General features: G+C 36.3%; 1 protein-coding gene across 2 annotated transcripts in view; it reads right to left on the reverse strand.

The window, feature by feature from the left end:
• Nucleotides 1–262: 262 nt before the first annotated feature.
• The window catches only part of LOC5566712, a 53,973-nt gene continuing 37,598 nt past the window's right edge, over nt 263–16,637 (reverse strand). For both annotated transcript variants that reach the window (XM_021855649.1, XM_001651070.2), the window contains exons 8-10: nt 1,656–2,124; nt 1,297–1,340; nt 263–665 (exon numbers count right to left, since the gene is read on the reverse strand). In XM_021855649.1, the coding sequence (XP_021711341.1) occupies nt 288–665; nt 1,297–1,340; nt 1,656–2,124 (891 nt within the window). In that variant the 3' untranslated portion in view covers nt 263–287. The remainder of the gene's footprint in view (nt 666–1,296; nt 1,341–1,655; nt 2,125–16,637) is intronic.

The following is a 16,637-nucleotide window of genomic DNA, read 5'->3' on the forward strand; positions in this document are numbered from 1 at the left end:
GTGATGTTGGTTTGGATGCTTATTCTTTCATTTGCTCAGAAACAACGAGTTACACACATGGCTACCAATGGCTTTTAGGGTGTTATCTCAGAGTATGCGAGAATTGATCTGCTTAAATAAAACATTTGTTTAAGCCTCAAGGGTCTTGCGATTTGATTGATGTATTTTTCGAGGATAGTTGGAAGTTTATGGAACAGTCTTCACAAAAGATTAATTTCAAATTCTTCGCATTTCAGATGTATATAGTATAAATACATAAATACTCCACGTTCTGTTAATAAAACAAATCAATTCGTTTCTTGCTTTGGTAGCCGCTCATCGACATTGTGCTTCTGGCAGAAAGCCCAAAACCATCGATAGAAAGCTATTCCGCCAAACCTGAACTGATCTGCCTTTTCTCGAAAATCCCCCAGGTGGTGCATAAAATCCCATATCGTTTCCAATGGTTGGGTGATTATTCGCTTCGCTGTACATTCCGGTGGAATTGTCGTGCATAATCGCAGAATTTTGTCCTCTTCCTCGATGCTGAGAGAAACTTCCTGTAGCACAGCCATGCGATCAGTCTGGCCAAGAATCCTACTGTATAGCGTGTGCTCGGACAGGTTATACTGCGAACTTGCCTCGGGGAAACTCAGCTGACCGGTAACAATATCAAAGATGGCCTCCTGGAAGGTATGGAAAATATTTGATTGTTTTGAAGATTATAACTTTTAGGATGTGGGTAAATTTATCTTTCTTTGCATTTAGCCCATACAGTGTCTTTTATTGTTAATATGTTAATATTGCATCAATCATATCTATCGTTGATTAACCTAATATTACAGACAAACAGACGTAACACTTAGAACAAATCTCGATCTAAATCATAGTCACGAAGACATGTACGCCCAATGCTAAAATTAGTGTGTTTGGCCGACGGACCAACAGATGGCGGTAGTGTGTAAACGCTAATATGTATAATTGTTTGAATCATTCAATACATTAGAGCCAACCACAGATATGGAAGAATAAACTATAAAGTATTGTTCACTAAAATTTAATGTAAAATAAATGATTGACTAGGTAATTTTACACCCGATTCTGTTTTTGCACGGATTTTTTTACACAGCCGTGCAAAATAAGTTTTCATACATTTTTTTCCACCAAAACCTTATTTTTACATGAAATGTCGAGAAATGATGTTCCTTTTTTTGCACGGTTTTTGAAATTTCGAACCGAAAACTTTTGGATGTATTTTCTTTATTTTTCCAAAAAATAGTTCGAGGTGTTACCTCTCCTTGTATGTGGTATACCTACCTTCAACTCTGCCATTCGTGTCCACGAAGGTATGGTGCTGTCATCTGGAAAAAAGTTTGCTCGATGAGTGAAGCGTCGAAAATTTTATCGGGCGAATGCTTGTATAAAGCTAACTCTCATTAGTAATTCAAATCTTTTCAGTATATGTTGATGAACTTTCGATGGGCTGCATTATAGACACATTATTTTGATTTTTTTTCTCTTGATAATATGCTTATGCTATATCTTATCAAAAGTCTATCCCCAAACACTTAAAAGAATTCAATTAAATTGTGTTTCGATTTTTTAAGAAACATTTCAAAATGCTTTGCTATATAAAAAAGGGAGCTTCATGCATAAGAGCCAAATGTGGTAATTACCTTCGTTGACGCGATTTGTTCCATCATCTACAATGGGAGTTTCACTATCGTCAAGAGTTGTTGCGACATCTACACTGGGACTTTCACTATTGACTCTAGTCACGTGTTTCGATGGGTGGACATCGATGTTATGGTGGCGACAGAAAGCCCACCACCACCGATAGAATGACACTTCGCCAAATCTGAACTCATCGGCCTTTTCATGGAAACTCTTCAAACAGTTCAAAAACTCCCATATCTTCTCCAACGGTTGAGTAATTCCTTTCTTCGCCTTACGTCCCGGTAGAGGTTTCACGCAATATTTCATGATTTGGTCCTCTTCCTCGCGACTGAGAGTAATTTTCTGAAGAACGCCCATACGATTCTGATGGCCAAGAACGCTATTGTACAGCGTGACATAGGGTATGCCATAGCGGGAACTTGCTTCTGCAACAGTCAACCGGCCGGTAACAACAACAGAAATGACCATCTGGAAAATAATAATTATTACAATCATACTAGTTAATTTAAAGCTTTTATGTTTTTTAGAATTTATGTTATGCGTATTTTTCTATTGAGATCTCTATAAGCACAGCATGTGATCACAGAAAACAGATGTTCATCTTTTCTAGTCAGCATGTGGAGCTACTGGTCATTTCAAAATATATCGTTATGCTTGCGTGTTCGCGTCGTATACCTCTCTACAGTTTTGTCTATTAATTTAACGTTCTCGAAACGATTTTTTTTAAGTCGGGCGGTAATGAGGTTTGTTAAGAAAAATAAAATTATCGTAATCCGGGGTTACATTTATCGGAATGACTCATCTCGTAATAAGTTCAAATAAACATTTATTGCTGGAACATTTTCAAATCATGAATGGTGCTTCTCTTTCCTATATTTATGAGCTAATAACAATAAAAGTTTTTGCAAAAATTGCATTTAGTTCGTGCGTAAATTTGTCAACTTTTTGAAACAATATAATTCATTGTTTGTCATTATGATTGGCACTACCAAAAATTCGGGAGCGGGCCATTTGGCATAAAGCCATTTGGCATAAGGTCATTTGGCATAACGCCATTTGGCATAAAGGACATTTGGCATAACGGTCATTTGGCATAATGGACATTTGGCATAATTTTTAACTAAGTGAAAGATGAGGGTCATTTGGCATAACGGATATTTGGCATAATTTCAATATATTTTCTGTACATACTTAAATTGAAGATTTTAGCTTTGGGATTCAGCATGGCTTTGCTTTGTAGCCACGGACTCTAGCCACTCGGCTAAGGAAGGCCCCAGGGAGAAGGAGAATTGTCACGTGATCATTCATTCTGAATTGATTATAATCGAGAGTGCGATGTCGCATCACTGCTGTTGGTTGCCAAATCAAAGTGATATTGATAGTTCGCAACTGATATTAATAGTTTATGTAAATCAGCCATACGCTGTTATGACTGATATTGAGTAACTCTTATCATTTGCTACAACTTTGCTGAACATACCAACTCACGATTCGTTAAAATAAAGAAGTTTGCCTATACCCGAGCAGAAGAAAATAACTATTGAATACCAAATTGAGGTTTTCCATAGCAGATAATTTCCAATACCAACAACCTGAATGAGGTATGAATGAGCCCTGCATAAGAGATAAAATACCTCAAATAATACCTTCTGCATATTCTACAAATACCAAGCTGATAATTAGATCAGGTATTTTAATACCTAAATAATACGTGATGGATTTTCATATAAAAGTGAAATTTTTCAATAGTAGTTCAATACCTCCAGCAGTCCTCAATAGCTACCGAATACTAAAATGAAGTATTTTTAATTGTTTTAAACATTTTTTTCGAATACCATTATAATACCAAAATGAGGTATTAACAACTGAACAATACCTAATTATGGTATGATACCAAAATATGGTATGCATAAGTTATTGCGAGTTATTCTTTCCTCCTCGGGTACCTACTTTACTCTTGTTATCATCGTAAAAAAATTTGGATGCGTACACTTTGTAGTACTGAAAATTCGGTGTCCGGCCACTTGGCCGAATGCCGTTTGGCTGAATCATAAAAATAAAAATCAAATAACACCACCTCTGATATGTTGGTTTCATAAGTTTGGCCCAATAACTGATAAGCTAATTAATTTGTTGTTTTTTATAATATAACGGGACGTAATTTTTTGTCACTCTATAAGAGCTCTAAGAGAATGATAAAATCGACTCGTTAATTCAGGACAAAGTTGTGAACTCCTCACAACTCCTCACAAGACTCTGAGGTGACGGTTAATTCGCCTCTGGACTACCAAAGTGTAATTAGGTTTCAAGTGTTTTATTGATTTCATCAGATTTTTTTCCTTCTTTTGCACATAGGATATTCATTCGAGTTATACTGTTAAAAATAGTTCAGCTTATATTTTAATTGGGAATTTTACCTTCTTTAAATCATCGGAAGTTCTTTGTAGTTGTACTGATAAAACTATTATATGCATTACACTTGCCTAAATTTTCATAAGAGATTTTTCCTTCTTTTGATAATAGGCTGTTTTTCAAGAGTGAAGTATTTCTCATAGTTATTCATGTTAAAGCTTATAATAATGGTATCAGGGGTAATATGCACCCCAGGAGTAAAACGACTTTTCGGGGATTCTACAAATATTTTAGAAAAATTTAGACATTTTTCTGGAAGTTGGATTTGTAAAATCGCATGTTGTGGGTCACTCCTATCCGCTCTTGACGAATCTTTTCCAATTTTTTTTTTACAAATACTCATAAAAGGAACCGTGGGGATGTTTTGCCTCAAGGGTGCATATTACCCCAGAATCCCTTACGTCTTATTCAAAACACATTTTTTTACCTCAACTTGGGTGAGTGTCATTCTCCTCCTGCTTGCGTATAGCAATAAACGACTCGGGGAATATTTAAGTCAAAGCAACCAAGACTTGTGGTTGCTAGAGCTATGACATATATTGCTTAGTACGATCCGAGGGAGCAAAACAACCAGATCCAGCAAAAGGACGAATAAGTCTTAAACCTTAAACTTCTGTAAGAAAGCAATAATATTTTGTTGATATTATTTTGCAAACAATTATTTGAAAATTTTTTGCGAAATGTTCGAAAAATGTCATATTTTTACTTACATTTTTTTTATTTCAATGTTTTAAAACATTTATTACAACTTGCAAGTATTTATTCACTTCCATACAAGAATTCTCGCGTAACATTACTAAAGGACCTATCTAACATTGAGAGGCTCTCTTTGTTTACTTTCTCTTTCATTAATAACTGAGTCATATTAACCTCTTCTGTTGCGTTTTTTGTATGAAACGCTAGTCAAGGAAATTGACTTTCGATCTATAGTGAAAAAGTTCCCAAAATCTTTAGTATTCCACTGTTATAATCGAAAGAGAACGAGAGAGGAGAGAATCTCTCATTTGTACATAGGTCCTTTAGTAATGTTTCGCGAGAATTAGTCCAAGTTTCCCCGTATAAGAAGTATTTTAAAATGGATATCGAGTTATGAAGGGAAATTTTTCTCTCACGTGACATCGACTAATGGAGATATCGAGTTATAGAAATATCGACTTATGGAGAGCACGATGTATGGGAAATTGAAGGGACCGAAAAATCCATCGAGTTATAGAATATCGAGTTGTGGAGAGTCGACTGTACTACTAAAATGCTAATTATGTGTATATCAATGATGGTGTAACCTTATTCATGAATAAGCTGAATGAGTTCTTTGAAATTCATTATAAATCCATGCTAGTTAACTTTTGTTTTCAATTTCGGCGAAACGGCATTCGGCCAAATGACCCTTTCGGCCAAATGGCATTCAACCAAATGACATTCGGCCAAATGACCCGGAACCGAAAATTCTGAAAATATTATCAGAAGCAACTATGGCTCTAAAATCAATAAATCGAGACGAAAATCTCATGTGCGCCTAAATTAGCTTCCTGGACCAGTGTACACTGGTTGCGTTACTGATTGACACCCTTGTTCATCTTCTGTTATTCTGTTTAGTCATGATATTTATCTAGAGATTTACCCTTCTTTTAAACATAAGGTATTCTTTCGAGGGTTATTGCATAGCGATTCGATGCGTTATTTTGTTATATAGAAATTTGATCTTCTTTTTAACATGACTTTTTCTTTTGCGTAATATTACAACAATTTTTTCACATAGAAAAAGGAATATCTGAATTATTACACCAAATAACTTTTACTTTTCAGATGGGTTGGTATTATGCCAAATGTCCGTTATGCCAAATGTCTGTTATGCCAAATGACCCTTTATTTTCACATTGTTCAAAATTATGCCAAATGACCGTTATGCCAAATGGCTGTTATGCCAACTGTCCTTTATGCCAAATGGCGTTATGCCAAATGACCTTATGCCAAATGGCTTTATGCCAAATGACCCAGACCCCAAAAATTCATGTCACACATGAGTTCTGTAAATGATGTGATCAAGGAAAATGCGATTGCTACTAAATATGGCATCGCCGAAAACGATCCCGTTGTGAAACCTTTCATAAGTTAATTAAATTAGGCAACATTAACTAATTACTATTAAAAATGTAGAATTTCCTTAGGAAATTGCCTGCCTTTAGGCGCATTCCCCGATTCAAAGTGTTTTTATTTTTGAAATAATATAAAAAGTGAATTACTTGTAAGAGTCTGGTCTTCATATTTGGTTTCAGGGGCCTTGATTTAAGTAAGTAATGACATTCTCAATATTACCGAACGTTGTTTACATGGGTGATCAATGTTATCAATCAGGTGGATCAAAAAATCGCCTAAAACATTTATTTAAACATGCTTAAATCTTTTGAAAAACAAAGTATAGTATATACAGTTGAAGCTCGCTATAACGACATCTTTTATAACGACAAAAGCCCTCTATAGCGACATTTTTCGGTCCCTTGAAAAATATTTCAATGCTGTAACTGTTCTCTATAACGACTTTTCCCTATTACGACGGTCCCTTGCGATGTCGTTATAACAAGCTTCGACTGTAGTTAGGAGCGATTGGTGCCAATACTTGTTAAAAAAACAAAACTTGTAACATTTGTATCGTGAAATGGAAAATTAAAGAAATATCCAAAACAAATATCAATGTTACCCCGGATTACGGTGGTTTAAATTATACTTAAAGTTGAAATTTTGGTTCTTGTTTGATAAGTATATTAAAAAGATCCCTATAACAAGCAGACTGGAATCTCTGCTCATTTTCCCATATCCGTCGATCGTCACTGATGTCAGGCGCCACTGTTTTGCTAATGCCTTTTCTCTTGAAAAAAATTCTCTTGACAAACTTGGAATTATATTTGGATCCCGTGAAGATGCCAACTCTTTTTAGGGGGGTCCGTAGCCTTGAGGTTACGCTTTCGCTTCATAAGCGGAAGGTCATGGATTCAATTCCCAGCCACTCCAAAAAATAACCCGTCCAGCCACCAGAAGACGCCGCACGGAGGACCGTGCATAGGGGAGCACATCCATCCTCCGTCAGTATCAGATGGTGACTGAAACAAACTGACCCACTTCGCAGGCAGCTAGCCTCAAACGACTCAGGAACACGGCAAAACGAACCACCGCAAGAGCAATTGACTATGGCTTATGGAAATCGATTGGACCAACAGCAGAGTACTCTCCTACCTGCTCGGTGTGAGAGCAAAAGAGCAGAAGAGAGTGAAAGCAGATGTTAATATAGATTAGTTAAAAATAGAACTGTATCGGTAAGGAAGATACAGATAAAAACTGATTCCGGCACAGTAGTGGCCACGAGCACGGAGAGCCTTTTTTTTTAAAAAAAAAGATGCCAACTCTTTATTGAATTCTAAATTATTTTTAAATTTATATAGAGTTTATGCCCCTTCAGATTCATGTGAAATAAGCGGCGTAATTTATGATGAAGACCTAAACTGTGAAGATATTTTGAATCATGGTTTAGGATCTTTTAAAAATAAATCAATTTCGTCAGTTAAAATTCTAGAATGTAATCGTTTATCCAAATTAACTTTTACTGACAAGGATTCTTTTTATACCCATTCTAATTGTATTGAAATTACATTTGAAGGGTCGATTTTACCAGATTATGTTATAATTGATAATGTTAAATTCCATGTGAGGCTTTATTTTTCAAAAATAATGCATTGTAATCGATGCCTTCTTTTTGGACATACAGCTAACTTTTGCTCTAACAAACCTAAATGCTCAAAATGTAATGAAAATCATTCATCCTCAGATTGTGAAAAAATTTCTGATGTTTGTTTTTATTGCAGGGGAAAACATAATTCATAAAAAGAATGTTCTGTTCACATTGCTCATCAACAAAAATTTAATCAATCTATTAAAAATAAAAGTAAATTATCATATTCAGAGGTGACTAAATCTTCTAAAAATTTTAGTTCTCCTAATATTTTGAACCTTTATCTAGTATTGATGATAATGATCTAAATCATGAGGAAAATAACTTCATTTATAAACCTCCCAGTAAAAGAAAAAAGATTCACAAGTCATATCAAAATTATGATCCACAGCCATCAACGTCTTTAAGTAAAACTAAATCTTCTCAAAATATACCTGGTTTCAAGAAAGATAATGAATACACTAAAAATAACAATGATGATACAAATAACACTAATTCTAGTAATAAATCCAAAAATTCTATTTTGAGCATTTTGGAAGATATTTTCTAATTCTTGAATATTCGGAAGATTGGATTAGTCAATTTGCTTCTAAAATTTGTCCTTATTTTGTACCACGTTATATTCCTTTTAAAAATACAACATCATACAATTATTTTCCTGAACTTTGTGCTAAATTTTCGATTGAAGAAATGGATTTAGCTTTGTCAAGTACCAAAAATACTGCTCCTGGTATTGACAACATAAAATTTATTATTTTGAAAAATTTACCTTTAGAAGGTAAACTATATTTACTTTCTGTATATAATGAATTTATTTTACAGAACGTATTTCCTACTGAATGGCGTTTCATTAAAGTAGTTAGTATCATTAAACCTGGTAAATATCCATCATTAGTCAATAGTAGAAGACCAATTAGTTTATTATCATGTCTTCGTAAATTAATGGAGAGAATGATATTAAATCGTCTTGAATTAGGGGCTGAAAAAAAAAATTTGTTTCCTTCATCTCAATATGGTTTTAGAAAAGGTCGTGGATCTCGTGATTGTATTGCGCTTTTAGCTTCACAAATTGAACTATCATTCAATAGAAAACAAGATGTTGTTTCTACTTTTCTTGATGTTTCTGGTGCATATGATTCAGTTCTCATAGATTTACTCTTTGAAAAAATGAATGATTGTAAAATTCCTCCATTAATTTCCAATTTTATATGTAATTTATTTTCATTCCAAATAATGCATTTTTATCATTATGGTTCTTCAAAAATAATATGTTTTGGACTACCGCAGGGTTCTTGTTTAAGCCCTTTTTATACAATTTATTTAGAAGAGACATACCCTGGCCACGATCACAGGGTTTGACGGTGCCAAAGTAGAAGGTGCACCATAATAATACCCGTCTGTGAAACATATCACCTTCCCAATACTTTGGCACACCTCTAACGGTTCATGATTTATCATGAAACGGCTGCATTCAGGCGGAGGATCTGTTAATATGTTTCGGCATATTATCAGGTCCTCTACGAACGGAGGGACCGCCAGGGCTCATTAGTTACTTATAAACCAGTGCTGGTTGTTGATGGTTCAGTTCGTTTACCACGAGCTGTAGCATCCTTTGTACTAATCAGTAATGGTTGTTAAGTTTCGAAGCTAACGTGTGATCAATCGTTTTATAATGCAACATAAAAATGGGTGTTTGGTGGAACTGTGCGTAACACTTGTTGTTATTAAATTTAGTGATTGTGTTGGTGCTAATAGTGTGTTTATAATAAAATCTATGGTGATGACAATTTGAAAATTAAATTGGAAGGGATTCTGATAGTTTTATTAGAAATATAAAAATGATGATGTATAATGATGTGAACTCTACTAATTTAATAAAGGCCATAATACATTTTGCAATCATTTCTCTGAATATAAACATTATTGCCTAGTTCTTCAAACATGCATGATAAAAGCACAGACAAACAGACGTCACACTCTCACCGATGTCCATCGACCACCTTTTTAACGGCCGATTCAAATATCTGGTAGGTGGCCAATCCACCACTCGCAGCGCTCGCAACGTTTTTGTTCGCGTTTGACGTTTACACACTACCGCCATCTATTGGTCCATCGGCCAAACACACCGATTTTAGCATTGGGCGTACATGTCATCGTGACTATGATTTTGATCGGGATTTGTTCTAAGTGTTACGTCTGTTTGTCTGTGATAAAAGTGTTAATAATAACAGCGAGTGCAGAAAAATTGATCGAAGTGATTTTGTTTTACTGTAACTTTGTTGATAGTGCTAAATTGTAGTTTGAATAGTAATGACTCTACAGCAACAAAAATAATGAAACATTTAAATTGAATATATTTTAATTACTTAGTAATGCTAACAGATGGTAAATGCTAATAACAATGAATTTCTATGAAAATGGTGTGATTTGAAAAGTGATATAATGGAAAGTATATCTGAAGTGTATTACGAAAGTTGATGAGAGATAATCGGTGATAAACGTGATAGTGTCGAAAATAAAAGTGACGATTCATCCCTCATCTGTAGAGTCTTTTAACCACTGCTTCCATTATTTAGGAATATTGTGGTATGACCCATATTTTATTTGGTGCTCATCAAATATCCTTTCACAATTGAGATGTGATAGACATTGGTTGATGTGTCACACTGTCCCAACTGGGCACAACTCGTTTTATAAAGTCTATTACCCTATTAGGACTACCTTGCCAAATTTCCAAGGGCTCTAATAACCCTTTTCCAAATGTTAACGTTCTTTGATTAAGCAATGCTCCGCAGTTGCAGAGTAAATGCTCAGCAGTTTCGTCTTCAGCTTGACAAAAACGACACTCAGAGGATTGTATTTTTCCTATATTTTTAAGATGATACCTACTTGGGCAGTGACCGGTCATCAGGCCAGTTATTACCCTAAGATTTCCTTTATTAAGATTCAGTATAGCCCGGGCTTTAGCTAGACTGGGTTTTATGAATCTTTTCGCTTGCTTGGATGTATCTGTGGCGTTCCAATTGGATTCTACCATGGACATTTCCTAATTTTTCAGTTTCATCCTGAGAGTGCACTCAGGAATACCACAGAACGGTTCAGGGCCGACAAAGATCGAAGCTGCACCCTGTCTTGCAAGATTGTCGGCGATTTCATTCCCCTCAATTCCACAATGGCCGGGCACCCAGTACAATGTAACTTCGTTCCTACTGTCCAATTGCTTCAAAGAAAGAATGCATTCCCACACTAACTTTGATCTACATGTGAATGCCTTTAGAGCATTCAAAGCTGCTTGACTGTCTGAGAAAATACAGATCTTTGCAAACCTATAGTTTCTTTTGAGACAAACATTTGTACAGTCAATGATGGCTTGTATTTCAGCTTGGAACACAGTGGGACTGCGCCCCATAGCGATTACCTTGCTGATACCAGGGCCGAAAACTCCAGCTCCAGTATTGTCGCCCATCTTTGACCCGTCGGTATAAAACACAATAGAACCTGCACGTAAACTTGGCCCACCAGAATCCCAAGTATAGCGGCTTGGTTTAACCACTTTAAAGGGAACATCATAGTTGGTCTTCGTTGTCATCCAATCTTCTATTGTTTTGTTATCTGAATTCAAATTGAATTCATTGATGATTTTCATGTGACCAATCAAATCACCATCTAGTATTTTATTATAACGAATAAACTGCAAGGCATTTTTTGCAGCTTGCAGTTTAATGAATTGATGCAAAGGCAGTATATTAAGAAGGGCATCCAAGGCAACCGATGGTGTACTTTTCATTGCCCCTGTCATTGATATACAAGCAAGTCTCTGCAACTTAGCCAGCTTCTTCTGAGCGGTTACCTCATTTGTTTTGGGCCACCATACCAGTGAAGCATAACTAATTTTTGGTCGGACTATTGCTGAATAAATCCAGTTTACCATATTAGGTCGCAGTCCCCAAGTTTTTCCTAGGGCTTTATTGCAGACCCATAGGGCATTAGTACCCTTACTTATGACCTTGCTCAGATGAGAGTTCCAGTTCAATTTCTTATCCAAAGTAACACCAAGGTGTTTAACTTCTTCCGAAAATTGAATTTGAACTCCATTCAAAGAAGGCTGCATAAGCTTTACCTTTTTCCTTCTGGTAAAAGGCACGATAGTAGTTTTGAAGGGTTTACGTTTAACCCCTCTTTCCTACACCATTTGAGAGTAATGTTTAACGCAGTTTGCAACCGATCGGAAATCGTGTTATCAAACTTTCCACGAACCAAGATGGCCACATCGTCGGCATATCCAATTACCTCAAAACCTTGATCTATTAAATTTCTAAGGAGTTCGTCTACTACAAGAGACCACAGTAAGGGCGATAACACTCCTCCTTGAGGACATCCCTTCGTAGATCTTATAGATATTTGCGCACCTCCTAGATCAGCAGAAATTGTGCGACCCTTGAGCATGGTCATAACCCATTCGATAACACTTTTATCCAAGCCCCTTGCTTCCATGGCTGAACTCATAGAGCTATAGGATGCATTATCGAATGCTCCTTCAATATCGAGAAAAGCAACCACGGCTATTTCTTTGGCTTCAAGAGATTTCTCGATTTTATTTACCAGCGACTGCAGCGCCGTAATGGTAGATTTACCTGATTGATACGCAAATTGGTATTTACAAAGAGGCATTTCTATTAAACTTGTTGACTTGATGAAGTCATCAATTATTTTTTCCATTGTCTTTAAAAGAACAGAGGAAAGGCTTATAGGTCTAAAGGCTTTGGGAGTTGTTTTATCCTTTCTTCCAGCTTTTGGAATGAAGACAACTCGAACCTTTTGCCACGCTTTTGGAATATATGAAAGCGCCACACTTGCTTTGAATATTTCGGTTAAGAGCGGACAAAGCGTCTCTTTTCCTTGTTGCAGTAAGGCTGGGAAATATCATCTTTCCCGGCAGATTTGAAAGGCTGAAAAGAACTCAATGCCCATTCGACCCTCGAAGGCGTGAAGATTTCACAAGCTTTCTGATAGGCATTTATCGACCATACATGTCTTGCCTCATCTGAGACCTGTTCTTCATCCGAATATGGGATCGATTCAGGGAAATGAGTTCTCATCATTACTTCCAGTGTTTCAAAAGAGTCAACAGTATAACTGCTGTCTTCTTTTTTAAGACAACCTAGACCATTTGAATGGTCTTTTGAAAGGACTTTGTGCAGCCTTGCAGCTGCAGGAGCGTTGTTGATGGTTTCACATACCCGTCTCCAGTCCTTACGTTTGGCGTGCCTTAGTTCTCTGTTGTATTCTGTTAGGGCTTTTTTGTATTCAACCCAATCTAAAGTGATCTTTGCTCTATTGAACAACCGCCTGGATTTCTTCCTCAATCCTGCCAGCTTGTCATTCCACCAAGGCACATCCCTGTTTGATGACCTTTGTTGAATAGGACAGCTAGCATGATAAGATGAGACCATTTGGTCAATGATCCCATCAGAGGCATTTTCCAGTTGTGAAACAGTCGTGAACTGTTCACCGTTATACGAATTCTTATTCGTTAAATGAAAACGATAGAGATCCCAATTGGTTTTCTTCGGGTTGCTATAGCTTTCTGTTATTTCTGATCCAGCTTTAAAATCGAACCGGATTTGTTTATGATCTGACAATGATTCTTCATCAGAAACATGCCAGTTCACAATCTTCTCCGATAACAAGTCGCTACAGATCGTGAGATCAAGAACCTCTTGTCGGATAGAGTTTACAAAAGTAGGAGAATCACCTCTATTACATATGTCTATGTTGTTAGACGACATGTAGTTTAAAAGATCTTCTCCTCTTTTATTAATATCGGTGCTGCTCCAAATTGTATGATGGGCATTTGCATCGCACCCTATTATAAATTGGGCATTAATTTTCTTACAGTAGTTCACAAAATGAACGACAGAGCATGGAGGCACATCTTCAACATCTCCAGGAAAGTAAGCAGAAGCAATACATACCTCCGTTTTCCCACGGATAGTTGGCACCTCTACTTTGATCGCAACAATGTCTCTACGGATAAATTCTGTAATTGGGACAAATTTTGTGTCCCTATTTACAAGAATAGCCGTCCGTGGTTTGGACTGAGCTTCGTCGTACAAAACTCTACAACTGCTCGAAGGGCAACCAAGTACCCTTCCATTATTTACCCAGGGCTCTTGAATTAGTCCCACATTGATATTTTCCTTGGTGAACCTTCTGCTGAGCACTGCTGATGCGCCCTTTGCATGATGAAGGTTCACCTGGATAATTTTGATTCGATTCATATTACATTAACATGCTCCCACTCGTATCAAGCCTCTGATATGAGGCTAAATATGAGTAGCCGATTATTTCGGAGAAGTACAAGGTCACCTGCGCCATTGCTCCGGGTAGCACAGTAAGGGCATAAAACTGTGGAGGGTGCCCTGGTACTCCACAGGCACCGTTCACGGTTAGGTTTCTTTTGACCCCCCTAACCATTCATTCCTAGGCACGGTATGCTTTTAGCCGCATGACACCATGAATTAGGGGCCACCTGTATGATGGACTTATACCACCGGAACAGGCAATCCGTAGTGTTATTTCCTGAGAGAGAGGAGACAGCTCACTGACAACTGGCTTGTTTTCTTGGCTTCTTTGATTTCTTCTTCTCATGTTTGGGTTGTGCACAATGGTCCGGAGAGCACAAACAGGGTCAAAACCATTGTCACATCCCATTTGTTATCAAAAAGTTCATAAAATTAAAAAAATTCAATAGCAATTTAAGCCCAATCGACAATATTTAAATCTTAAACGATTTTATATGCGAAATCACAATAGAAAAACCTGAATTTTCAACCAAATCCAGCTTAAGTTTGGCCAAATTTTGCCGGTTTTTCACGCTCTGCCCTTCGAATGTGCGGTTTTCCAGTGACAGTTGATGACAGGTTTCCTTGACTTTTGGGAGCTCGCAATCTAAGCCAGCTGTCTCCTCTCTCTCAGGTTATTTCTAGCCTTGTTGCAATCGGCTACCGACACTACACGGCTATCTAGGCCAGGGACGAAAATATTCAATCTACCCTCGCCTACATTGATACTTGCTGGATAGAAGCTTCGTTGATTTTTATTTGTTTTTATCCTCACCTTGACAACACAACAAAGATTGGCAAAGCGCTTGCGCAAGATTGTCAGTTTCCTTTTAACGTGCTGCTACTCAACCGCTTTTTGATAATCGAAAACAAAAAATGATATTCATTCTAACCAGCTTGGCTTTTTTACATTCCGCATCGGGAAGTTGTAATTTTTGCACGAGGCACACTAAAGACGCGTCAATATAATCCATTCGGATCCTTCATTACCCGTATAGCAGCATATTGTTTTATAAATTTGAACCTCGTTGATAATCAATTTTCTAAAACTGACACTCTTCTGCTTCTGATAATCAAAAATACCAACGACATACGGGCATCGTTGTTTGTTTTGCCCATCTACTTTTGTGCCGTCTTCATTGGTACAATCATATTGGTGGTGGTGTGGTTACTTTGATGGTGGCATAAATTCAGTGAATTGAGTATAGTGAGCATGATTTTTTTCGTCCCTGATCTAGGCTATTCGAATATAGAAGCTGATATTGAGGATCAACTTCCATTGAGCCGAATAGCCGGCAAAAAAAAAAAAAAAAAGTGACGATAGTGAGTGATGAAATGAAATGGGGAATGAGGACCTTTTAATAAAACTATTCCGTTCTTCACTTTAACCACTCTAGTAGCGTTTCAGGCCTTATCATAGTTTGATAGTAGTCTAAAGCACTAGACTGCAAAACTACGGTAAGGGCTGATTGCTGCTAGAGTACACAGTGACCATTTGAGCAACATTGCTTAGGAACGTCTGTGTGATGAACACAATAGAGGCTTATAAAAGCAAATGCTGGGAAGGAGCTTAGGGCAGATTAAGAGTGCCAGTACTACCCCTATCGCTACCGACAAAAAAAAAATATTTAGAAGAGACATAATTTCTATAATTCCTAATGGAACTTATTTTATCCAATTTGCTGATGATAAAGTAATTTCTGTTAGTATCGAGAAGTTATTCGTCATTTCATGCAATGTTCTTTGGATAATATTCATACATGGGCTCATAATAATGGATTTACCTTGTCAGTTGAAAAAACCAAATTTATTTTATTTTCCCGAAAACATTCTCCCATTGACATCAATTAATATCTCAATAACCATCAAATTGAACAAGTATTTGATTATAAATACCTTGGCATATGGTTTGATTCAAAATTGAAGTGGAATAATCACATTAAATATATCCAAATAATTTGTTTTAAAAGAATTAACTTTCCTCGTGCGATTAGCGGTACTTGGTAGGGAGCTCATCCTCATGATATGATAACACTTTATAAAACAACAATTCTTTCAGTAATGGAATATGATTGTTTTACCTTTTCAAGTGCTGTTCAGACACATTTTTCAAAACTTGATAAGATACAATTCCGTAGTTTGAAAATTTGTTTAAAATTGTTGAATTCTACTCATTCAAAATCTGTAGAAGTTTTGGCAGGTATAATTCCACTTTAAAATAGATTTCATGAGCTAAATTCTAAATTTTTAGTACAATGTTTTTCAAATAATCATCTAATAATCAATATTTTGAATTCTTTATATGAAATTAATCCTACTTGTAGACTTTTGAATTCTTTCACATATTGTAATAATGAAAATTTCATCTCATCTAACAATGGTTTTTATAATCATAATATAAATGTTCATGCATTTTGCCCATGCATCGATTTATCATTACATGCAGAACTGAATCATATTCCTCATAATTTACATTTTCATTTTGCTGATAACTTATTCAA

The sequence above is a fragment of the Aedes aegypti genome, chromosome 3, assembly GCF_002204515.2.
Source record: "Aedes aegypti strain LVP_AGWG chromosome 3, AaegL5.0 Primary Assembly, whole genome shotgun sequence".
Taxonomy (NCBI): domain Eukaryota; kingdom Metazoa; phylum Arthropoda; class Insecta; order Diptera; family Culicidae; genus Aedes; species Aedes aegypti.